Source organism: Rasamsonia emersonii (assembly GCF_000968595.1).
Source record: "Rasamsonia emersonii CBS 393.64 chromosome Unknown ctg1118621760155, whole genome shotgun sequence".
Classification (NCBI taxonomy): Eukaryota; Fungi; Ascomycota; class Eurotiomycetes; order Eurotiales; family Trichocomaceae; genus Rasamsonia; species Rasamsonia emersonii.
In genome coordinates this window covers 90,470-114,297 of record NW_013563164.1, presented here as the reverse complement: position 1 = coordinate 114,297, position 23,828 = coordinate 90,470, and the positions used below count along the sequence as shown (strand labels likewise).

Sequence of the window (23,828 nt, the reverse complement as noted above, 5' to 3'; positions counted from 1 at the left end):
GACCCTCGCCGCCCGTCCGCCATGCTTGTTGCGGTGGAGTCATAGACGCATCACCCTGCCCTGCATGCGCCTATTCTCTCCAACGCTGCGGTAGCGTCCTGCCCGGTGTTTATATTCTATTATACATATGCCTGGCAGTCCCATCTTCGGTGCTCTGTAGTCGTCCCTTCCGGTCGCTCCTGTGTTCAGCCGCCTGGTTCCACCGACGACCCTCCCCAGCGCCTCAAGTGACGGTGATCAGCCTGCGTGGCCATCCCTGTCCATTCCCCGATCTCCACCGTCCTGGGGAACAGCGAAACAGATCTCCCGCCGGTGCTACGTCGCCGTCATACAGATTACGACTCTCCCGCATGACCATCGCTGCTCCCTGCATTGGCGCCTTTCTCCTCTTCTTCGAACACTCGTTGTCTTTATTTTAACTCTCGTTTCATCCTTCTGCTCTGTCGTTAGTCTCCGATAAATCCCTTCTATGTCCCTGGCTCTGGACGTGGTGCCATCTCTGCCATCGTGATCCAGCCGTGCTCCGCCCTGTCTTTCCGCCAGGAACCGCCCGTCCGCCCGCCCGCAAGGCGCGCCGGTCTCTCTGCTTTCTCCCCCCCGTCGCCCTGGCTTAGCCCTCCCCCCGTCTTCGCTACCTCCTCTACCGTCTTCATGGCGGCGCCGCTCGTTAAGGTACTGCACCGAATGCAGGAGCTGTTCCACAACATTGTCGCTGCATTAGAGGCCGTGATTTTCTTTCCCTCGCTCTTTCGTGACTCGTCCCGCAGGAAATGGAGGAGGTCCTTCCGCGGGGCCGCCTGGCCGCGTCGCTCGCTCGATGACTTTGCCCATGAGATCGACCGCCTTTTCAGCGCCCCATTGGGGCTGCAGAACATGCTGGCCATGTCCGAAAAGACGCGCGAACAGCTCAAGGCATGTCTACAGTCCAGTCCCGTTTGCATGCTCCCGTCGTACAACCATGCCCTGCCCACCGGGAAGGAGAAGGGAACATACCTGGCCTTGGACGTCGGTGGATCGACGTTCCGCGTGGCTCTGATCGAACTGTGTGGCCGGGAAGAAGGCATGAAGATCTTGCAAGTGGCGTCCTCGCCAATTGACAACACCGTCAAGGCGCTTGAGGGTACCGACTTCTTCGACTGGATGGCCGAGAAGATCGACTCCATGTTGGCCGGGGTGGATGCGCAGTACGGCCGTGGCGAGACGCCTCTGGCCATGGGCCTGTCGTGGTCCTTCCCCATCGACCAGACTTCGATCAGCAGCGGACTGGTGATCCACATGGGCAAGGGGTTCTTATGTTCCAATGGCACGGTCGGCAAGGAGTTGGGTGAACTGATCATCCAGTCGTGTCGGAAACGAAACCTCAACGTGCGCGTCGATGCCATCGTGAACGACAGCTCAGCGACGCTTCTGTCGCGCGCCTACGTTGACCCAAGGACTCGCATGTCGCTCATCCTCGGGACCGGAACCAACGTCGCGGTCCATTTCCCTGTCCACCAGATCGGTCTGAGCAAGTTTGGTGTTCGGCCCCGGGAATGGTTTGAACGGGCGAAGCATGTGATCATTAACAGCGAACTCAGCATGTTCGGCGGTGGTATCCTTCCGATGACGCGCTGGGACGAAGTGCTCAATCGCACTCACCTCCGGCCGGACTACCAACCCCTCGAATACATGGTCACCGGTCGCTATCTCGGTGAGATTGTGCGGCTCATCATCGTCGAAGCGGTCGAGACGGCCGGTCTGTTCGGCGGAGAGTTGCCTCACTCCATGCGAGAACCATATTCCTTTGATACGTCGATTGTGGCCTTCATCGAGGCGGACACGTCCCCGTCACTCGCCCCATCTGCCGCTCTTCTTCAGAAGGAGCATACCTTCCACGCTACCCCATCCACGGAGGATCTCACCTTCCTTCGCCGGGTCTGCGGTTTCGTGTCCAGACGAGCGGCGGGTTACTTGGCCACAGCGATTCATAGCATGTGGTGCTTGCGAAACGACGCCGAGTTCCCCAGCACATCGTCCACGACCGTTCCATGTGCGAAGAAGACGGAGCCATCTGCGCAAGAAGTCACGGTGACGGAGATTGACGAGCCGTCCAGGAGCCTGAGCATTGCGTGTGACGGCAGCGTGATCAACAAGTACCCGGGCTTCCGGGATCGGTGTCAGGCCTACCTGGACATGCTTGCTCGCGAGACGGACCACTGTCCTGAAGCGATCGATGGCACCAGCAAGCCGTCGATCAAGCTGGAACTGGCGCCGGAGAGTGCTATCTTCGGAGCCGCCGTCGCCGTCGCCGTTGCCATTGACGAGAAGCAGTCGACGGTGACAGCGGTCGATAACGCCCGGTAGAACGTTCCCTTTCTTCTCCTCCCGACACGTCCCTCTCTCACCTGGACTTCGATGAACACCTTTTTCCTTCTCTCTTCCCGCCATCAAAACCTGTGCCTATTCAAAGTTCTCTCCGTTTCACTTCACATTGCCTCCGCAAGGCATGTATGAATTTGTTTTTTTTCTTTTCCATTCGCATGATCCGGTGTTTTTGCGTTAAAGGGGGTTTTTCTCTGGACTGCATGATGAAAGTTGTCTTTCCATCGGAGCAGGTCCGTTAGCCAGCATCGGGCATTGTTCTTTTACTCTTCTCCTCTAAACTGTCCTTCATGCACATAATTTCGTTGTCCCTTTTATTTTATTTTATTTTTTCTTCTTGACCAGCATTCTCAATCTCAGGGATTGGACTGGAGCAGTAAACTATCATCGATAGACTTGTGGTGTCATACACTGGAAAGAGGGTATTGCCATACGGCGTACGTGAACTGAGCGAGAAGAGACGGAAGAAATGCAAATTCTTGCCACTGCATTTGTGTTCTCATTATAAACTACCGCGGGCGGGGGTCATTAGAGGGATAACTCCCGGATAACTCCCTTAGGAGATACTTGTTCGAAAATCAACAAGGCCGATAAAAAAAGAATCAGAATGGTCCTTGTTCAAGTTCAATCCTTGCATAGATCTTGCAAGAGTTCCAGCATCCGGCGCTGCAAAGTAAGCAATTCCGTCCTCGATATTGTCGTCGTCGACGTGTCTTTCCTCTCCGCTGCTGTTCCGACAGCAGAAGACAAACCTAATGACGGGTGTGATCTATCTTCACCTGCTCTGACTTCCTTGTCCTTTTTGTTGCCGTTGTTGTTCTTCTGTTCATCCGGAACGACCAGACTCGGCTTGATGGCAAAGAACGGGATACCTAGATTGCGTAGTTCGGCGTCCATCGCCCTGGCCATGTCGACGGAGGCCTTGTAGACTTTTGCGTCGTAGTTCTTGAGCTCGGCTTCGTTTTCTTCTTCGGTCTGGGAATTTTGCTTAGTCTTCTGTCTCTTCTGGATTGTTTGGCAGCAGAAAAGACAACATACCGATCCTCCTTTGCTGCTTGTAGAAGTAGTGACTGGTGCACCAACAGACCTCCTATAACACGAAAGCAAAAAAAAAAAGTGAGCAAAAAAAGCAGACGATATCAGTTGATGTCCCCATCAATTCAACAGTAAACCCAATCAAACCTGGAGGGGAAAAAAAAAGATATAGAGGGGAAGTGTTTTTCTTACAAAACCTCATCCAACTGCCTCTTCTTCTCCACTCTAGCCTTCTGCTTCGCGATCAGCGCCTCGCGCCCCTGCCACCATTGCCGCTCGTGCTCGTGCTGGCTGCGAATCAGTCGGCGGATGCGCGCCTGCAGCGCTTCGTTCTGCGATACGGCTCGCATGACGTGTTTCAGGGCGGCGGGCCAGGTTGTGATTGTTGAGGGGTCGCTGTTCGCGTTTGGGTTGGGTTTTGCTGGTGGAGTTGTTGTAGTTGTAGTCTGTTGACGAGCAGCGCTCGCGAGGGGTGTGCCATGAGCTGGAGCTGCAGCTGGAGCTGGAGGGATCACGTCCAAAGGCTCATATTCGTCATCGCCGTCGTCAACATTGTTCGTCTTCCCCTGCAGGTTGCTGGTACTTGTGTGATGGAAGTGATGAGAGTTGACGTCACTGGTGAAAGATTGGTTTGGGGTTGTTGTTGTTGTTGCTGTTGTTGTCGGAGGAGGAGAAGAAGCACCGGCAGGAGCAGCAAAAGTCGATAGAGTCTTCAGAACTGCAGACAGCTCGGGGTTGTTGTAGTTGTAGCTGTTTGATGATGCCATTGTTTGGCAGTCTTACTAGACTCTAAGAAGAAGCTGGAGGAGGTGTGAGGAACGGGCTCTGCATGGTATCTGTCTGTCTGTCTGTCCTTCGTCGAGGGAAGCAGATTGGTAGTGTAGTAATGGTGATTGTAGGAGATTCAGACAGCGTCTACCATTTTATTCAGATCAGTCAGTCAGTCCTGCGGTCATGTTGACATGGCATGCTGCTATCAGCTTAGCTGATATGCGATGCGGATCGTCGGATGTCCGCCTTGGCTTCGTCGGCGACACCCCTCTAAAAATTTAGTTCAGTTCATTCACCTCCGTTTAATCAACACCGCCAGCTCCCGTCAAGCCGCAGCTGAAGCTGATCGTCTGCATTCAAACTCAATTGCCTCTGCTGCTGCTTCTGCTGCTGCTTCTGCTGCTGCTTCTGCTGCTGCTTCTGCTGCTGCTTCTGCTGCTGCTGCTGCTACTGCCTATGACTACGCATCTAGGAACGAGAGTCTGATCCATCGACAACACCATACCGTAGCCGCGTGCTGCTGGACAAGCAACAAGAACAAAGGACAGCCGTCTAGACAGAAACAAGACAATGTCTCGCTCCGCCGCCGACGCGACGAGATTCACGGCCACGGGGCCATACGTCAGTTCCAAGACGGCCACTCCGTCCGCCATCCCATACCGACTGCCGCCGGGATCCAAGCTGAGCAAGCCCGCCGCGTCGTCGGGCTCGAATCAGCAGCAGGAGGAGACGCCCCGGCAGAAAGTCGAGCGACTGCGTGCGCAAGCCCGAGCGGCTCGGCTGGCGCAGTCGACGTCGCGGGTTGACCGGATGATCGAGATAGGCCGGAATGTAGCCAACAAGGCTCACAAGGCGATGATATACACGCTGATTGCGGCTTCGGGTAGGTTTCATTTCGACGTCAGACTTAATAACGACCATTACTTACTGCAATCTGCAGGTGTCTGCGGCGCTCTCACCCTCTACTCCATCGTGTCCCTGACTCTGTACAACCGTCGACAGCGCGCCCTCTGGCTGGACCGACAGCTCGAACAGCTCCAGCAAGCGCGGCTAGCATACACCAACGGCACGGCAACGCCGGAGCAGCTGGAGATCCTCCGGAACGAGAAGATCGGCGAGATCGAGAAGCAGAAGCGGGAAGAAGAGAGGCAGAAGCGGTGGTACAACCGGGCCAAGCGCTACCTGTTTGAAGGGTTGAAGAAGGAAGATACACCGGACGGCACGACAGCAACAGCAACAACTGAGGATGCTGCAGCAGCAAAAGAGGGCAACAAGGTCGGAGTCCTCGATGCGCTGAACGCGAAGAAGGCTGAAGAAGCCACCACTATCAACAACACGAATACCTCTGCGTCTGCATCTACATCTACATCTACAACGACAGCCGGCTCTCTCGACCGTCTAGCCGAAAACGCAGAAACAGCAGCCAAGCAATCAGCACGAAGCTGGACGAGTTGGATTTGGGGACGATAGATAAGATAATGATATGCTATGCTATGCTATAGACAGGACGAGTGGGAAAGAAGGGAAGAAGAAAAAAAAACCTAAAAGAAATTAAAAGAAGAGAAGAGGAATTTCTTCATCTATGTATTTTATTTTATTTATGCATCTATCTTATCTCCTGCTGCTGTATTGCAACGGTGTTTATTCAACTGGTCATGGCCAATTCTTTTTTCTTTTTTCTTTCTTTTCTTTCTTTAACCCTCTCGTCATCGTCTTCATCGATCGATCGATCGATTTATCGTCTCCTCTGCTGCCTTCTGCACTCGACACTCCTTTTTTCTTATCCCAACCCATCATCATCTGTATGAATCGGAACTCTGAATCGGAACTCTGAACTGAACTGAACTCGCGGCATCTCTAGATATTTTCTCTGCCCTTTTTATTGTTATTGTTTTGCTTTGGACGGGGAATTTCTGATTTTTGATTTTTGATCTTGATCTTGTTCTTGTTTCTGTTTATTGTCTGTCTGTCTGTGCCTGTGTGTCTGTCTGGTTGTTGTCTTGACGACATCATCTTCTTCTTCACCACTATTATTATTGTTATTGTTATTGTTAGACTGTATATTGATCGAGAGAGAACAAGAAAAAAAGAAAAGGAGAGAGAGGTTCGGTGAGGTAGTGTATGTGAACGTACGCATGTATGTACATACATATTGACTTCTTCTGGTCTTGTTGTCGGTAGGTAGGTAGGTACTAGGTAGGTAGGTAGGTAATCGATCAGTCAATCAATCATTAGGCAGGCAGTCAGTCAGACATCTATGTATCTCTTTTGCCGTCCAGTGGAGTTCTATCTAGGAGTAGATTTAGATTCTGATTCTGATTTAGGATTCTAGTAGATAGATAGCACCAAAAAATCACCGCTATACGATTCGTAGTACGGAGTAGGTTTGTATAAAGAAAGAATGAATGACAGAAGAAAGACAATTTATCATGTTAAACTTTTCGTTTGAAATGGAGAAAAAGATAGACTAGAAACATAATGCATAATGCAAGACTCATCGACTCTATCATAGAAACAAAGCGTGTCTGTTGGAGTTGAAAGATAGATATCTAGTTAGATCTAGCCGGTCTATCACCGTTAATGACTGACTCCATTCGTCTTCGCTTTCAGCGCCCGTCGAGCCCGCACCGCATCGGCCAGATCCTCTAGCACGTCCACCGTCGTCTCCCAGCTGATACACGCATCCGTGATGCTGACGCCCTTGCGCAGTCCGGATGGACCCTCCGGCGGCACTTTCTGGTTGCCCTCGTGGATGTTCGACTCGATCATGACGCCGATGATGGCATCCTCGCCCTCGCGCAGCTGGTCGGCCACGCACTTGGCGACAATCGGCTGGTTCCGGTGGTTCTTCTGCGAGTTGCCGTGCGAGCAGTCCACCATCAGGATCTCACGCTGGTTCCGACTGCGCAGCGCCTCCCGTGCGCTCTTGATGCTGTCGCGGTCGTAGTTGGTGCCCTTGTTACCTCCACGGAGGATCACGAAGCCGTGCTCGTTCCCGGACGTCTTGGTGATGGCAGCCAGACCCTCCTTGGTGACGCCCAAGAAGTGGTGCGGGTGAGCGGCAGCACCGATCGCGTCAATCGCTATGCCCAGATTGCCGTCCGTGCCGTTCTTGTATCCGATCGGGAAACTCAGGCCGGATGCAAGTTCCCGGTGCAGCTGTGACTCTGTCGTGCGGGCACCAATGGCTCCCAGAGAGATCAGATCCGCGAGATACTGCGGGGAGATGGTGTCGAGCATCTCGCTCGCAATGGGCATGCCCATGCCGGTCAGGTCAGCGTAGAGCTTGCGCGAAATGCGCAGTCCTTTGTTGATGTTGTACGACTCGTCGATGTCCGGGTCGTTGATGAGCCCCTTCACCCGCGGTCGTGCGCGGCTTCTCCAGATAGGCGCGCATAATGATGCACAGTTCACCAGACAGCTTCTCCGGACAGGGCCGTTCAGCCGGCTCGCATACTCGAGGGCGGGTCGTCAGGGTCGTGGATGGAGCATGGCCCGCAGACAACCAGGAGGCGGTCATCACGCTGCTCGATAATCTCGATCGCTTGCTTGCGGCCAGACCGGACTGTCTCAACAGAAGCAGCGGACTATGGAGATCAAGAGTCAGAACTGACGTATTTGAAAAATGCCCTGCCAATATCATCTGATGCGGGCACGGGCCAAGTTGGGTATCTATGACTCACCGAAGGAATCTCGCTCTGGATGAAGCGAGGAGAGAGCAAAGGATCGTAACCAAGGACTGTGGACATTGTGAATGAGCAGAAACCCCCCGAAATTGAAGCGAAGGTGCATACCGCGAGTGTCCTCGTTGACCTCTGGCTCAGGCTTCACAAGAGGCATGGTGAACTATGCGGGTCGCAAAGTACCTATGTGCGCGACAGAATCTGGGCAGACAGAATGGCGTCAGCAACTGATATCAGGACCCTGGCTGTCCGGATGCAGACGGAGAAGAGGGACGCAAGAAGCAGAGCTATGTACTCTGGGGGTTTTAGCAAATAGAGCTTCGAGTCAAGCTCCAGCTGAACTGAACCTAGTAGAGAAATAAATGGGATGAGGGGCAATTTCCTCCTTGGTCTCGGCGGAAAGAAAAATCGAGGATAGCACAGGGGATAAGGTCGTGCAGGGAACCCACCGATTGAAACTCACCGAAGACCCACGAGGCGAACGATGGGCAGCGTGTCTTGTCTTGACTAGGAAACGCCAAAAGTACCTTATTTTGTGTCACCGTGATCGAAGGACATAATTTTTTTATCGTGCTCCCCGCAGAGGACGAGGGCCGGGCAGAATTGGCCAATAGGGACGCCTGGAATGGCGAGATGGCAGCAGGCGGTGAGGGCCGAAGCTCCGCGATAAGAAGCCACCTGTTTCAGCAGCAGCAAGTATATTAAAAGGCACAGATACACTGCAAGTCAGGCTGAGTCAGATCTTCGTTGATACAGTACATATTAGCTGACTCTTGCAGACAGATAGGCTAGTAATCAAATGTCCCATCGGCATCTGAGGACAGTGAGCCCTAAGATACCCAGCAGGGAGAAGCGAAGCAGGCAAGCATAGCGAGCTGAGTGATCCGGATGGGAGCATGCCATCTGCGGTATCGGAGCTCCTAATGTTCTGGGGAAATCTTGTGCTAGCCCATTCAGAGAAAAGCAGAGTACTCCGGACGGATCCAACGTTTAAGAGCGTATATACTCTGTACTCTGCACCAATTCTTCGTCTAGCAAAGTCCACATTAATATTAGCTGGCCGTCAACATCGCGTGTGGTCGTTCCTCCACTGCCATCGCGATAGAGGCACTATAAATAGGCCCAGTCAGTTTCAAGATCAGATCATCAGGCAGGCTCTCCTGGCGATTGCAATACTCCGTAGTATTTCCTCTTTGATTTAAGCTACGGGCATGGCTGTTAGCGGATGCGAGGCGGCCAATTGCCTGCAGCAGTCTTCACCCGGAGACGGCGCTAGGCCCAGAGCGGCAGCCCCTATCCCGCACCCGCATCATCCAAACCGCCAGCCCTCGCCTCCGTCTCAGCTGGTCGCATCTCCGACGTCCATCATGCATTCTGAAACTGCTTCCTCGGCCTGGTAGCTCCCAGCTGCTCTTCCTGGCTGGGACTGCTGCGGCATTGAGTCTCGCGCAATATTCACTGCTGCAGCTCGTGCTCCCTTTCTTGATGGTCTTCGTGCATTGAGGCTATTTATGTCCAGCTGCCGTGGCTTGTTTCTCTTTCCCAAAACACCAGCTGCTCCTGAGAAAAGACCCAATTCTTTGACGCTCTGATCTTCGTTCAAGACTGTTTCGTGCACAAGTGATACCATGTTTGTGTTTAACTCCTCGGCCAAGCGTCGCAGGGAGGAGGATGAGGTCTGCGGTCTTGAAGAACAACATGAGAGCAAGGTACAGCCGTCCACGAATTGCCTATTCCTACGCGACAGAATGAAAAAATAGAAATGAAAAAAGCAGTCGAGTTTGCGTTTACTGACAATCAGGACAGAGACTCCGTTCCGAACCATTTGTTTCCTCTCCTTCAACCGACCGTCTTTCCCTCTTCCCTCCGAAACCTCAGTTCCTTCCTCGCTCCCTCTCACCTTCCTTCACGCCTATCGACTCATCAGACGACGAAGCCGGAAATGAGAACAATCTGTCTAGTTCATCTCGCCCCTGGCGCGATCGACAGAGTCGTCGACCGCCTATGCTTGCCCTGGACACTGCCATGGATGTCGACATGGCCGATCCTCACCCACTCATAAACGGCGATAACTTGTCCCCATGGCCGGTCAGCGCAAGGAGCAGAGCATGTGGAAGTGTCCAACCTTCGCCCATACCCCACCAACTTATCAATCAATCCCTCAACATCAGCGGCGGGCGGACTGCCACACCCATCTACGGTCACTTCACGTTGAATATGCATCCTGACAAGATGATGGGAGATGCTGGCAGCTTCGGGGAACAGGCGCCGGCCGTCAAGAGCCCCGGTCCCCAAACGGAAGAAGAGACGGATTGGTGGCGACGTCGACGTCTTCCCAGCCCCATCAGTGAGGGTGGAGATGCTGTAGCTGATCTTTTCAGAGGAGCTGAGACAAGCAATGAAGGCTGCTCCAACAAGTCAGCGTTCCACAAGCCAGTTGTGCCAGATTCACCGCCTTCGATGGACGTTGACAACCAGTGTCCATCGAGTCAATGGTCTGGAACAAGCGCAGTGGAAGGTGGACCGGTGAAGAATGCCACCGACCCTGTCGTCAAACGCAATGCATCCTCTGGCAAAGGGAAGGTTAGTTTTTCGATGGGTTATCGCGCCGACTGCGAGAAATGTCGGCTCAAGGTGCCTGGGCACTACAGCCACATTATCCGTTCATGATCATGCATGCACTGCTGGTCATGCAGGCCGCATACAATGACTCTCGTATTCTCGATTCTTGTTCTTCCTTTTGACTTTATGCATGTATTTTATACCCCGGCGTTCTTCTTCTAGTCAATAGTTGCTCACACTGATTCAAATCTTGTATCTTCGGCTCGCCCTCTGGATAGGTCTGAGTGGAGTTCCAATTCTGGTGATGCACTTTTGATACCATGGGACGAAGTTTGCATAATGGAAAGACAAGTTATGAGGCATTAGAAATCACAAGGGACATTTTCGAGATAGAATTTGGTATCTCCTAATTTATTCCACGATGTCCTATGGAGTGCGGAGTACATACGCCATCGCTGAGTTGTGTTGGCTATGACACGTGCCGCACGTCTGATTGGACAGTGAGCTACCCGACGCAACTCCCGATCCTCGCATCCGTTACCTCCCGCACCCGCACCCGCTTCCGAAATCCTTCTTTCTGATGGGAATTCTGTTCCTGGACCCGACAGCATTGTTGTGCAAGTTAGCAGGAATGGGCCATTTTAATCGACAGAAATGCCAACTACCTCACTGTTCCTGCTCAATCCCTCATTAGAATACCGATGCACACATAAAGAAATGAAGGAACGGAAAGATCGAAGCTCACTACTAACTAGGAAATTTCCATTCCAGCTCATAAGCTCTTCCCCGGCATTTTTGTTCGGCATAGCCCTTACCCGAAGCGCCCTGGGGAAGATCTTAGCTATCTTGGCCATTCCCCACTATTCCTGGCTTCAATCCCGATTGCTGCTGGTATTTAGGATTCAGGTCCGCTGGATCGTTTAGGTAGTCTCTTTCGCCTCTGTGTGGGCGTTGTATTGACAGAGAAACTGTTCGTGTGTGCTTCTCTAGCACCAGGTATTGTTCTTTACTTTCATTATACCTCAGTCTTCTGTTTCTGTTGTCTCTTTTTCTGAGCTCTTCGTTGAGCTCAGTTGCGTTATTTAATTTGTTTGTACATATACATCGCTCAAGCTCTTTCCAATCGCAACAGTATACAGCCGCTTCAACTGACATGGCTTCTTCTATCCCACGGGGCCTGCGACAGGTCCTCCAGAAATCTCCTTCGGATATTGTCATCCTCTCGTCCGTACGTACCGCCATTACCCGCGCGAAGAAAGGCGGTTTCAAAGATGCATACCCGGAAGAGCTTCTGGCGCACGTTCTCCGCGCTACCCTTGCCGCGAATCCAAACCTTGACCCGGCCTTGATTGAGGATGTTGCGGTCGGGTCTGTCCTCCAGGAGCTGGGCGGTGCAAAAGCCGGTCGCATGGCCCAGATCCATGCGGGCTTCCCGCACACGGTGCCATTCCACACCGTCAACAGACAATGTTCGTCCGGATTGGCGGCCATCACAGGTATCGCCAATGCGATCCGTGCCGGTGCCATCAGCGTAGGTGTCGGCGGAGGTATGGAGTCAATGACTCGAAACTACGGCTCCCGCGCCATTCCCACCGTGCTGTGGCCGGAATTGAAAGAGTCGCCATCCAAGGACGCCCGGGACTGCATTATGCCCATGGGAATCACCTCTGAGAATGTCGCCAGCCGATATGGTATCACGAGAGCAGACCAGGATGCTTTTGCGGCTGAGTCTCACAAGAAGGCCGCTGCCGCGCAGTCAGCAGGCTTGTTTGATGAGGAAATTGTGCCCGTGACGACGAAGTTCTATGACCCCGAGAATCCGGACGCTCCCCCCAAGGAGATCACGGTCACCAAGGATGACGGTGTGCGGGCCAATGTCTCCGTCGAGAAGATGGCAACCCTGAAGCCTGCGTTTTCAGAGAACGGCTCGAGCACGGCAGGGAACAGCTCGCAGGTCAGTGACGGTGCCGCAGCTACGCTGCTCATGCGTCGCTCGACTGCCACTGAACTCGGATTGTCTTCTTCGATCAAGGGTCGGTGGGTTGCCACCACTGTTGCGGGTGTCGCGCCAGACGAGATGGGCATTGGCCCTGCCGCTGCAATCCCCAAGCTTCTGGAGCAGACTGGCCTGAACATTTCTGACATTGGAATCTGGGAAATCAACGAGGCGTTCGCATCCCAGGCGCTCTACTGCATCCGGAAGCTGGGCATTGACGAAGCCAAGGTCAACCCCAAGGGCGGTGCCATCGCACTGGGACACCCGCTGGGTGCAACCGGTGCCCGACAGTTGGCGACCTTGTTGCCAGAAATGGAGCGGACTGACCAAGAGCTGGGTGTTGTGAGTATGTGTATTGGCACTGGAATGGGCATGGCAGGCTTGTTCGTGCGCGAATGAACGTTCCATACGGGATGCCTTTAATGATTTGAAGTAGATGTACGGAGTGTCTATTCTTGAATGACGACGATCCGACAAAAACGTGGTTTTATGCATGTTGATTGAGTACTGTATGCTATGAACGTCATGCACAGGCATGGATCGAATTGAGTGTTGTATATACGGACTTTCGAGAATATCATTAGTCATTTTGTATAAAATTCTCCAAGTTATTGGCCTTGACCTAGATCTGTTTTCCTCGTACAGTAGAGTATCTATATCTCACGTGACTGCCTGCTGGTGCTTCCTGTTTTGGTTAGGCCCGCTCTCGGAGTCGGAGCAGCTGGCGTTCACTTCGCTGCTTCAAATCTGCCGAAAGTTTGCAGCGTCCTGCCCAGCGAAGGAAGGGAAACACCGCAACCATGCGTCCGGCGGTGCGGCTGCTGCAGCCATTGGAGGCTCCATCCCTCCAGCTGTCGAAGTCGTTATATGTCTGTTCCAATTGCCGGCAGGACTTTCTTCCCCGAGCGTCCCCAAGCCCGCAGACGACCCGTCGCAATGCCTCAGGGAACGTCCCCTTCACCGAGAAGGTGCGACGCAAGCTCTGGGGCACCGATAACCCGCCTGGTCTGAAGGATCCCTACGGAGGAGAGGGTGTTATCGAGAAGGCTATCCGCAAGCGGACTCAAGGAGATGTTGAGCAGAAGCAGGAGCCGGAGCCGGAGAAGGAGGTTGAGCAACTTTCCGAGACCCAAGCAGAGATTGCACCTCCTCAGGAGTATACGCCTGCAACGACATGGGACGGGCTCGAGCGCGTTGGACACCTCGGCAGGTGGTCTGACTTCCCGCCCACGGAAGCAGATGAATATGTTGGGTGAGTTTCTTTTGTATCTGTACGTGACGCTGCGGCATTCATTGACTGATGATTTTTCCGCCTGGAACTAGATTCGTGTCGAATCGCAAGCTTGTCAAGAAGGAGTATCTGCATCTTGCTGCGCACCAGACGGCTGTCGAGCTGTGCCTGATGCACGAACTGAATAAGCCTCTGACCCGTGTCTGTGATATTATTGAGCACGAAAAATCCGTGTTCAAGATGATCTGGAAGTGCAAGATCCAGCCGACTGAAGACAGTGGGAGCTTGACCGGACGGCTGGTCTTCGCCAACCAGAGTCATAAGGATACTCTGTACTATGTCTTCGAGCAGGTCGGACGCGATCCGGAGCCAGAGCCGGAGGCGGCTTCGAAGGAGGCAAGCTCGGAGGAGGCAGCTGAAGATGCCGATGCCGTTGAAGAGGAGCAGCCGGAGGAGGTCGAGCAACCACGCCGATCCCCCGGCTTGCCTTTCTTTGGAATCCAGAAGGTTCGCGATACGGGATTCATGTCTATCACATTGAACGATCCCGCCACGAAATTTGCTGTCAGTACCTCCCCTCTCCTGCTGATCCAGACTACGACGCCCTCTTGCTGACTGGTATCAATAGTTCCTGAAAAGATTCGCTCAACTTACCGGCTACCACTTCCCGGACCCAGTCGTCAGCTCCATCACCTCCGTGAAGCAAGCGATTGAGTACCTGCAGGGGATCATCAACCCCCCACCGAAGAAGCTTGCCGAACAGCTCGTGAAGAAGGACTCTCTGAAGAATCTGCCCAACGTCAAGATCTACACAAAGAGATACACGCGGTCGCACGAGGACGAGGAACTGGGACGCAAGAAGGTCATTGAGGCAGAGCTCCGTAAGAGGGGTCTTATTGAAAATTGAGCATAGAAATTGATCATTAATGGAGCGGATGACCTGATCGCAGAAATTCCCCCCCTGTCTTCTGCGTCGATGTTCTCAGCCTCATGAGTCCACTCTCCCCAGGTCGGGTTTTTCATATGAAACAAATGTTATTTATCATAAATCTTGTATTGTAACCTTACAGGTCAGGTATACTTTTGCTTTTTTTTTTCTTTTCCGCTTATTTTTTATTGTTTTATGGGTAGCGTATGTATTGTACAGTACATTCCAATAGAAGATGAAATTCCTCAGAAGCTTCTAAGAAAAAGACTTTGTTCTGTTCTTGTTGGGATTGTAATTGTTGTAAGTTTTTTTTTTCTTTTTTCGAAAGGAAGAAAAAAAATAAAATATTAATGTTAAATAATGACCTGAAAACTGCGTAAGTAGAAAGAAAAAAAGATATTATCATCATGATTGATCAACTGAATACCTGTCCTATCTATCTATGTGTATACGTACAATAATTGTAATATCTATGTACACTAATTAAATTGAATTGAATTCCAACACCGAACGCCCTAAAAAGAGTCCAAATTCGAAGAAAATGCGTGACGTGCGTAAAATGCCTTGCCTATCTCTCCGGGCCTACATAGAGCATAACATAGCTGGAGTAATGATTTAGGGAATAGCAGTTATGAAAATGTTCCAGACAAGATAACGTACGTAGGGGGTGATTCTTTTTATCTCCTCGCCCCAGCAGGGATGGTATAACCCCTTGTCATGAAATCGCCGTTTTTGGCCTTCTCCTTATTCGCAGTGTCGTTGTTGTTGTGGAAGAGAGACTGGAGGTTCTCGTTCCGCCCGCCCATCATCTTCAGTCGTTTCTTCTTCTCGTTCTCCTCTTCGAGGACGCGGGCGGTCAGCATCGCTGTTGCGGCGTTCTTGATGCCTGCGCTGGAAGTAGTCGTCTGAGACGATGATGACTGGGTTGTGGTTGTTTGTGATGTTGATGTTTCCGCCGCAGAGTCTGCCTGTTTCTTCCGCTTTTTCGAACCGGGTGCTTTCTTGAGCGAATGCGTCAGGCCCTGCTCTGCTAGTTTCTGCGCGCGGGCGATCAGGCGTTCCTTCTCTGCTTCTTTCGTCGGGAGAATTGGGATGACATTGTCTTCTGTGTAGGGTTCGTTGCACTGTTTTTGCACAAGGTTAGCCAGACATTCTTTATAACAGGTAACAGGTAACCACAAGGGGATACTCACCTGCAAGCACTTGTCACCCTTCATCTCCCGAATCGCCTCCTCGGAAAAGACATGCCCGCACGGCACGAGGTAGACGGACTTCACGTTCGGGCCTAATTCCTTGGTCGTGATCGGACAGATCCACCTCTCTCCTGGCCTTGCATTCCGGCCGTCTGGTTCAACACGTTCGGTGTCGACCTCAAACTTGAGCTCGACGACGTCCCGCAGGCCCTTAACTCGCCCCTGCAGGATCTCCTCGCAGTCCGCCTTCGAGCTGATGCCTTCGTCGTCTTCACCTGGGAGCAGGAACTTTAAGATCGCATCTTTGTTGTAGAGGTTGCCGACCGAGTCGGACACGATAGGTCGGGCGAGAGGCTTGTGCGACAGCGGACAGGTCGTCCAGTAGTGCTCGAGCTGCTCGCGCTGGGCCTCCTTCACCTGCATCGTGGAGGGGTTGCGGGCAGCTTCTCTGACGAGCTCCCGCCGAGTCGGGATGCTGCATGCAAGTGTCAGCTATCAAAGAATCAGGAATTCACCAAGGAAGAAATTCCATCTTACCTTCCGCCATCATTACCCATCTTGCGCTGAGGATTTCACCACCTGTGCACGAGGTTCGACTGATGACAATGAGTTGGTGCAGGCGGACTGATGTCTTGCCACTTTTGGCCTGCGGCAACCGGGCGGAGATGGCGCTGTCGATCCATGACTAAGCAAGGGACCCGCAGATAGCTCGCTCCACGGGGAAGTTGAACGGCCGACTGCTATCAACAGCTGTCCAGATCTCGCCTGGACAGCCGCGCTGTGACTGACCTGCATTGACGTACGCGCTCAATGCGGACACCATGAGGAGTTCGGGGAACTTGCTCCTTCTCTTGAGCATAGTAACATGCTCCGCCACCTGGGCTGCTTCCAATGACGCCTCTTCACGTCCCAGGGGCGTCGGGCCTGAGTGTAAGTACTGCTCTGTACACATGTACCCGTACAACTTCTATGCTCTCTCTTCCATTGAGCACGCTCGAGCTCTCAATTTAGCCACACGAGGCTCTGTCTAGAGTTAACGCGTCATTATTTTACTGACCAATTATTTGTAAAGTTGCCAAATTCTACAAGGACACGACCTCGTTTACCTGCATTTCCAACCCTTCAATTAAGATTCCCTTCTCCTCGGTGAACGATGACTACTGCGACTGTCCGGACGGAAGTGATGAGCCTGGCACCTCGGCCTGCTCTCATCTGTCGCGTCTGTCGCCCTTGACTCCGTCCGACCACCCGGCCAGTGGCGATGTCGACCTCACCCCTGCTCTGCCTGGGTTCTACTGCAAGAACAAAGGCCACCGGCCTCTGTACCTTTCCTTCCACAGGGTCAATGACGGCATCTGTGACTATGATATATGCTGCGATGGCAGTGACGAATGGGCGCATGTCGGCGGGGTCAAGTGCGAGGACCGGTGTAAAGAGATTGGCAAGGAGTGGCGCAAGCAAGAAGAGAAGAGGCAGAAGTCCCTGACGGCGGCGTTGAAGAAGAAGAAGGAACTGGTGGCCGAGGCCGGGAGATTAACGAAGCAAATCGAAGACCAGATTGCCGACCTTGAAGCGGAAGCCGGGGCGCAGGAGATCAAGATCCGGGACCTGGAAGCCCAGCTCGAGAAAATTCAGAAGGAGGAGCGTGGTAAGGCTCTGAAAAAGAAGGGCAAGGTCAGCCAGCTCGCGGGGCAGGCGAAGAACCGTGTTGAGGAGCTTCGAAACGCCCTGGTGGACGTTCGCAAGCAGAGAGACGAGAGCCGTGCTCGAGTGAAAGAGCTTGAAGAGATCCTGTCCAAGTTTAAGGTTGAGTACAATCCCAACTTCAACGACGAGGGTGTCAAGCGCGCCGTGCGCAGCTGGGAGGAGTATGCTGCCAGGGGAACCGCCGGGGATTACAGCGGTGATGCAGCCCGGGAACGGGATCTGGATGAGATCTCCAAACCGGACAGCGAGACCTCTGGTATCAACTGGGAACAGTGGGAGAACGAGGATGATGGAGAGGGCGAAGCCGATTTGGGTGGGTTTCTAAAATTGTTTTTTATTTTGAGTGCCTAGCAGCTAATATGTGCCAGTTTCCAAACTTCTCTCCTACCTCCCGTCATCCTTGGCCGAACGTATCCAAGGAAAGCTGCATCCCGAGAGCGGCGCAGAATCCGAGTCAAAGGCCGTGACCGACGCTCGTAACGCGCTGAACTCGGAAAAATCCACGCTCACGGGCACCCGCAACTCGATCAACAACCACAAGGCCGATCTGGAAAAGGACTACGGCCCGGACGGCGTCTTCCGCCCTCTGAAGGGCGTCTGCATCTCGCGGGACTCGGGCGAGTACACGTACGAGCACTGCTTCCTGGAGAAGACGAAGCAGATCCCCAAGAAGGGCGGGGCGACGGTAACGATGGGCAACTTTGTGCGCATCGGCACGACTTCTGTCGACGAGGTCGACAGCTTCTCGGGCGAGATCCGGCAGGTGGAGAAGACGGCCCTCGAGTACGCCAACGGCCAGACGTGCTGGAACGGGCCGGCGCGGTCGACGACCGTCATCCTGGAGTGCGCCGAGGAGAACGAGATCCTCAAGGTGACCGAGGACGAGAAGTGCGTGTACTCGATGATCGTGACGACTCCGGCGGTGTGTCAGGATGGAAATAATCAAAATGGAACTGGCAATGACGCAAATACCACCAAAGAGCACAAGGATGAACTTTGATTTGATTTGATGTCCTCTTATTATTTCTGATGTAGATTTCGATTTCGATTGACATGCTCTTACTCTACATGTCGTGTGGGTGTGGTGTCTCTAGAAGATCTGACGTCCGTCTATTCTATCTACATATATACACATATACATCTGTAACAAGCGCAGCATCATTGAATAGAAGAAGAGAAAAGAGAGAGAGAGGGTTTTTGTTACTCATGTGTGAGTTCTACAGAGTAGTTACTTATTACAAGGACAGTACAGTAGTGCGGTGTATAATAGATACCTAGATAGCCTGTCTCTGTCAACGAACTACATCTACATACTTACTAGCTAAATATTTCTTCATGATCGGATGTATATAGCATCTGAGTGAGTGCTCTTCACTTTTTTCCTAAAAAAAACAAAAAGTATTCATATGTTCTAGTAAATACTGTAGCTTATTAAAGTATCATCTGCATTGATCTGTGACTATTATACTAGATTATACTAGATATATGACACAGCATCCGAAAAGAACAATTCTCCTTGGCCGTCCTCCTCTCTTCTTCCAATTGAGTCGCTTGTGTGTAAGGCTGTTTCTGTCGAATCAATCGAGTTTCCAGCGCCATGAACAGTAGTTTAAGCGCATTGTCTGACGGGTATAGTTCAGTTTGGCTACCTCGTCCGGGTCGAAGAGTCAATCGCAAAGGCATGACTCTCGTTGCTATTCGTTCATGCACTGGAGAGGACTCGCGGGTTCATCATTCAGAGGAACAGAAACATGGCGGCGCTCGAGAGGAGGGTTGAAGCTCCAGGTGGATGTTTAGTGCTGTTGATTCGTTAGATTCGTTCTTCACGCAGAGTCAATGAATGGAGGTTTGACTTACAGTGCAGCTGGAGCAGGCGCAGGAGTTGCAGTTGCCGTTGCAGCAGTTGCAGGTGCAGGGGTTCATGTTGGCAGGTTGATAGATTGGTTTTGTTTGAAGGAGGATAGAGAATTCTCAGTTAAGCAGTGTTCGATCTGTCCGTTAATTGCAGTCTGTTATGAAAGAGAACTTTCTTCTGATCGAAGACGACGGGAATCTGGAGGGTCTTTTATATCCATCTGACAGCCACATAGCTCCTCCGGTTTAGGAGATGGTTTCCCTCCATGCTGCATGCAAGAACGGACTTGCAGCAGCGCCAAACTCTGTCCACCCCCTTGGTGGATTTTGCTTTGGCCAAGACGTTCAGATGTCCAGTAGGACTTCCTCCTCGTCCACGCCAATTCACCTACATCTGCAGTATAACATGCTGAAGTGGAGGCGCCAACAGGAGGCACTGGCTGTAGTACCCTTAGCCAAGGGAACTGAGCCACGTCCGAGGCCTTGGCCCATATCGCGATCATGGCCAGAAAGCCGCTGCATGCGCAAGATGGTGGGTTCAGAATAACCCATTGTGACCTATCCTGGTGATTCGCCGATATGCTGCGCTGTGCCTGTTAGGATGCGGTGGGTCGGCCTAGAAACATCTCGCAACGTCTTAAACTGTGGGGGACAGCGATTATCGTCGGGTCAGGCGGCAATCGATCAACCTAGCAAAGAATCAAGTGCATCAGGTGGTGCAGCTCCCCCTGCAGTCCGTGGAGGATAAATGGCTCCCGACGAGACACGTGCCAGAGTTGATCTGCAAAGTGAGCAACAGTCCATCGTCGATAGGCTATTTCACGTAGAGCGGCAGCGGCGGTTTTTGAACCTGGTCTGATATGCCTTGCCAGCCTCACTTCAGCAGCCTCTACTCACGGAGGATCCGATTGAATCCGAGACATGGGGGTCATGAGGTCTGTGCGGCTTTCTGCTTGACAAAGAGCGTCTTGAGAGGCCCAACTGAAGGTATCCTGATGCTGGATGCGCATGGATCCTCGACGGTCCACCACCTCTGCGAGAAGGAGGCATCGCATGGTGGGCTGGCGGCATGTTCCAGGAAGAGCCCCGCAGTAGCAGCGGAGGGGCAGGCACAGCCCAGCAGTCTCAGTATCCCAAACCCAGTGCACATTATCAGCCATTTATATCGACTCTGCTATGATCAGATGGCGGTGGTTGTACCTTGGAAGATTAAGGCGAAAGGTACCTGTCCTTGGCCATGTGCTGAGGCCCTATTGCCTAGCAGAACCGCCACCTGACCCAGTAGCGACCTGATAAGATGCGACGTCTATCGTTTAGAATTAACTTCGCCTCTCACCGCCTCGTGCGAGACTGTCTTTGGTCCACTAATCCCTCGTGTGGACAAGACGATGGATGCGCCGCAGATTCGAATGCTCGCAAAAGAAATTCTGTACTTACCCAATACCCACCCACCTAACTCGCCGGACCCTCTTCTGGGTCCCCGAACAACTCAGCCGTCCATATCGGATCATCTCGTTCTTTCTTTCTTGTTCCAGAAACACTGAGCGAAGAGGTCATAGCGTAGGATGTGCAGTCGAGATGGAACTTGGAGTTTTCTGTCCGGGGCGCAGATCGGAGGTTATGATGTCAATGGTACTGTACATACATATTTTTAGTCAAGCTTCGAGGAAGCCAGTCAGGCGCTGCCTGATTAGTCGAAAACTCGCAGGTCCAAGGAGAGGCGGACTGGGAATTCTACCTGTCTTCTGCATTGCGATTCAGTCTACCTATCTGAAAGGAAGAACGGGTATCGACGGTCATCGTGGATTGTGGACAGAACAGTAGCGGTGAGATCGTCGGATCCGATTGAATGGCAGAATGACAAAAACAGTATTTCACTAATTACCAATCTCTCTCGTTACGAGTAAGGATCAATCTATGCTTCCTTACAGGAAGCGCCTAATGGACGCATCTACTGGGAGAGATGACAAAGGAAACTGAAACGAATGGAATTGGCTGCTGCCTGGACTAATCCTTTGTGCCACTACCTAGGAGTGATCAAGGCAAGATGGATAATCAAAGCAAGCCATTCGAAAGGAGTGAACCTGGGTTGGTTCATGTAATTTATTTTTTTTTCGCTCAGTCAACTACTCCCTCTTGATCAAAGCCATGACTATCATATCTTGCGACTTGAACTGGCGATATGATTCACGTCGAGGTGGTTGTCGTCGAGCGAGTCAACATGAGCAGAACGAATCAAGAATTTATTTCTAGGCACATCACAGTCAGCATTTCCCTTCACTTTCATCCGAGGAGATCCGGATGACTTACGCAGGTGCACTGGCCAGAGGGGCACTGGCAAGAAGCACCGCAGCTGCAAGAGCAAGGACCTGCCCATATCATAAAACCGTCAGTTGTGTAACAAATCCAGGCAGGGACTACGACAGAACAGTCAGGTCGTTATCAGAAATGAAGGAGGATATATCTGTGGATAACATGCAAATCCATGCGACACCTCAAATCCCGAACACACAACATACCCATGATGACAGTGAAGATAAGTCTTAGAACAGTGAGACGATTCTGAAGGCGGTTGTTTTCAAGGTTGCTGTATCTTGAAGATTCAAGACTTGCAAAGTGGAAGAAGGCTTCCTTTTGACTTAGTCCAGCCGAGGAGGGGTGGCAAGCGGGTCTTATAAGCGTTTTATAGCCTCCCAGCAATCACAGTGCACGACCAAGGCATTGACTCGGCATTAACGTTCCTTAGTGAACGTACAAGAGCAGATTATTACTTAAAACTGCAGATTCCCCACATGACTGCTCGAGGTGACTTCAAGACTGCAGCCAGATTCGCATGCAAGATGACACGTCCGGATTCAGTACGGAGTATACCCCACCCCGACACACAAATCATCAGCAAGCGTCTGGAGAGGCGGCCAGCCTCGTATTTCGTATTCAGGGTACGAGATCTTGTATATCGTTCTGCTACGTTTAACTGAAAAGAATAGCAATCGACAGCGTGGAGTCTTTGCGTTGACGGCTTTTAAAATGCGGGGCTTTCTTCCGTGGATATCTTATCTATCTACGGAATTGTAGTTCCACAGTCGACATCTCGTCGAGTTTATCAACCCTTTGATAAGAGATGCCAGCATGTCACTTTCCGTCCCGCCTGTCACTTGTTCCATCTCCTGCCTGTGTGGTGGCACAGCTCAAGAGATCGCTCTAGATCCGCTCGTGAGACCGTCGTTGTCGCAAGTCTGTCACTGCAACTCCTGTCGCTACACCAGCGGGCTGCTGTGTTCGTCATATCTCGTCTTGAACTCTCCCCCAATCCTAAGTACGAATCTGAAGAAATATACGCAGTCAAATAATGTCAGTCGCTGGTTCTGCGCAACCTGTGGCGCCCACGTCTTTGCGCATGCGAAACACAACAATAGATACTTGGTTGCGGCAGGCTTGCTGACGACGCCAGACATCGCCCAGACAGAGTCTGTGCAACATTGGGGTGTCAAGGATACCAATGACGGTGGGTTGACTGTCTTTCTCGCAGGATCAAGAGCGAATGAGACAGGGCTGTGCTGGCTTGAGGCCGGTAAAATCATCAGTGAAGAGCGTTTACAGCAGATATCATCGAATCGGGAAGATGCCGGCCACCTAAATAGTGACCGGCTCCACGCCCGGTGCCATTGCGGAGGCATAGAATTCTATGTGACTGCTCCAGATGTTTCATCGAGCAAGGCGTCATCTCCTTGGCCCGATCTACTTGTTCCTTACCACTCAGCATCACCAGATAATCCGCAAGACGTGAAGTGGTGGCTTCGAGCCGGGAATACAAAGTACTTGGCTGGGACTTGCGCCTGCACTTCGTGTCGACGAGCCAGTGGACACCCTATCCAGGCCTGGGCTTTCATTCCCAAATCCAATATATTCAAGACCAACTCTTCGTCGCTCTCATTCGATCTGGGAACGCTACAACGGTATGAAAGCAGTCTAGGGATTTTCCGAGAATTTTGCAACCGATGCGGAGCGACAGTCTTCTGGCATTGCCAAGAAAGACCCGGCGTGATTGATGTCAGTGTCGGACTGCTGCGATCCACGAGTGGTGCGAGAGCAGAGGAATGGCTGGAATGGGCCACTGACAGGGTGAGTTTCTCCGAAGACGCGCATAACAAGCTTTTGATCCGCCTGTTGGAGACGGGGTTGCAGGCGTGGAAAGGGAAGATTTCCCAGACTTGACGGGTAATGTGCAATTATCATTTAGAATACTACCGTGTGAATAGCACAATTTCTTCCAGACGCAGAAGTTGTCTATATGCCATTAAACCAATCGAATTGCAGGATATAGTTGTAATTGGAAGGTCAATTTGGTTTCCGTTTTGGGCAGGCACAGTGCATGGATTACGTAAGGTGAATGGGGGAAAACGTAGCAGTCACCGCCTTCCGTAAAAAAATTTCCCGCGCGGACTGCTGTGTGGCAGAATGCAAAATCCTCTCGTCCTCGACACTGACACACTGCCACCTCCACACA

At 52.1% G+C, this 23,828-nt stretch overlaps 11 protein-coding genes across 11 annotated transcripts; 7 read left to right on the top strand and 4 right to left on the bottom strand.

Moving 5' to 3' along the window:
- Nucleotides 1-450: 450 nt before the first annotated feature.
- T310_4757 (Hexokinase) lies at nt 451-2,343 on the top strand (the record flags this gene model as incomplete). The annotated part of the gene is made up of 1 exon (XM_013472409.1): nt 451-2,343. A coding segment is annotated over one exon (1,893 nt), but the record flags the coding sequence as incomplete, so codon positions are not given.
- A 642-nt stretch (nt 2,344-2,985) lies between these two features.
- Nucleotides 2,986-4,163, bottom strand: T310_4756 (uncharacterized protein; the record flags this gene model as incomplete). The annotated part of the gene is made up of 3 exons (XM_013472408.1): nt 2,986-3,336; nt 3,400-3,451; nt 3,589-4,163. 3 exons carry the CDS (start codon nt 4,161-4,163, stop codon nt 2,986-2,988), a joined length of 978 nt encoding a protein of 325 aa, XP_013327862.1.
- Nucleotides 4,164-4,737: 574 nt separating this feature from the next.
- Nucleotides 4,738-5,637, top strand: T310_4755 (uncharacterized protein; the record flags this gene model as incomplete). The annotated part of the gene is made up of 2 exons (XM_013472407.1): nt 4,738-5,050; nt 5,108-5,637. The coding sequence occupies 2 exons, from the start codon at nt 4,738-4,740 to the stop codon at nt 5,635-5,637; spliced, it is 843 nt and encodes a 280-aa protein (XP_013327861.1).
- A 387-nt stretch (nt 5,638-6,024) lies between these two features.
- T310_4754 (Phospho-2-dehydro-3-deoxyheptonate aldolase) lies at nt 6,025-8,007 on the bottom strand (the record flags this gene model as incomplete). The annotated part of the gene is made up of 6 exons (XM_013472406.1): nt 6,025-6,194; nt 6,317-6,359; nt 6,757-7,472; nt 7,625-7,754; nt 7,851-7,906; nt 7,962-8,007. The coding sequence occupies 6 exons, from the start codon at nt 8,005-8,007 to the stop codon at nt 6,025-6,027; spliced, it is 1,161 nt and encodes a 386-aa protein (XP_013327860.1).
- Nucleotides 8,008-9,478: 1,471 nt separating this feature from the next.
- T310_4753 (uncharacterized protein) lies at nt 9,479-10,594 on the top strand (the record flags this gene model as incomplete). Its single annotated transcript, XM_013472405.1, has 3 exons — nt 9,479-9,559; nt 9,657-10,433; nt 10,547-10,594. 3 exons carry the CDS (start codon nt 9,479-9,481, stop codon nt 10,592-10,594), a joined length of 906 nt encoding a protein of 301 aa, XP_013327859.1.
- Nucleotides 10,595-11,565: 971 nt separating this feature from the next.
- On the top strand, nt 11,566-12,807 carry T310_4752 (Acetyl-CoA C-acyltransferase; the record flags this gene model as incomplete). Its single annotated transcript, XM_013472404.1, has 1 exon — nt 11,566-12,807. The coding sequence occupies one exon, from the start codon at nt 11,566-11,568 to the stop codon at nt 12,805-12,807; it is 1,242 nt and encodes a 413-aa protein (XP_013327858.1).
- Nucleotides 12,808-13,208: 401 nt separating this feature from the next.
- Nucleotides 13,209-14,978, top strand: T310_4751 (uncharacterized protein; the record flags this gene model as incomplete). Its single annotated transcript, XM_013472403.1, has 6 exons — nt 13,209-13,660; nt 13,732-14,203; nt 14,268-14,520; nt 14,710-14,714; nt 14,787-14,867; nt 14,952-14,978. 6 exons carry the CDS (start codon nt 13,209-13,211, stop codon nt 14,976-14,978), a joined length of 1,290 nt encoding a protein of 429 aa, XP_013327857.1.
- A 266-nt stretch (nt 14,979-15,244) lies between these two features.
- T310_4750 (uncharacterized protein) lies at nt 15,245-16,317 on the bottom strand (the record flags this gene model as incomplete). Its single annotated transcript, XM_013472402.1, has 3 exons — nt 15,245-15,691; nt 15,761-16,235; nt 16,298-16,317. 3 exons carry the CDS (start codon nt 16,315-16,317, stop codon nt 15,245-15,247), a joined length of 942 nt encoding a protein of 313 aa, XP_013327856.1.
- A 704-nt stretch (nt 16,318-17,021) lies between these two features.
- Nucleotides 17,022-18,467, top strand: T310_4749 (Protein kinase C substrate; the record flags this gene model as incomplete). The annotated part of the gene is made up of 3 exons (XM_013472401.1): nt 17,022-17,101; nt 17,146-17,780; nt 17,836-18,467. 3 exons carry the CDS (start codon nt 17,022-17,024, stop codon nt 18,465-18,467), a joined length of 1,347 nt encoding a protein of 448 aa, XP_013327855.1.
- Nucleotides 18,468-19,479: 1,012 nt separating this feature from the next.
- T310_4748 (uncharacterized protein) lies at nt 19,480-20,392 on the bottom strand (the record flags this gene model as incomplete). The annotated part of the gene is made up of 2 exons (XM_013472400.1): nt 19,480-19,914; nt 20,219-20,392. The coding sequence occupies 2 exons, from the start codon at nt 20,390-20,392 to the stop codon at nt 19,480-19,482; spliced, it is 609 nt and encodes a 202-aa protein (XP_013327854.1).
- A 1,721-nt stretch (nt 20,393-22,113) lies between these two features.
- T310_4747 (DUF636 domain protein) lies at nt 22,114-23,536 on the top strand (the record flags this gene model as incomplete). Its single annotated transcript, XM_013472399.1, has 2 exons — nt 22,114-22,260; nt 22,397-23,536. 2 exons carry the CDS (start codon nt 22,114-22,116, stop codon nt 23,534-23,536), a joined length of 1,287 nt encoding a protein of 428 aa, XP_013327853.1.
- Nucleotides 23,537-23,828: the final 292 nt, after the last annotated feature.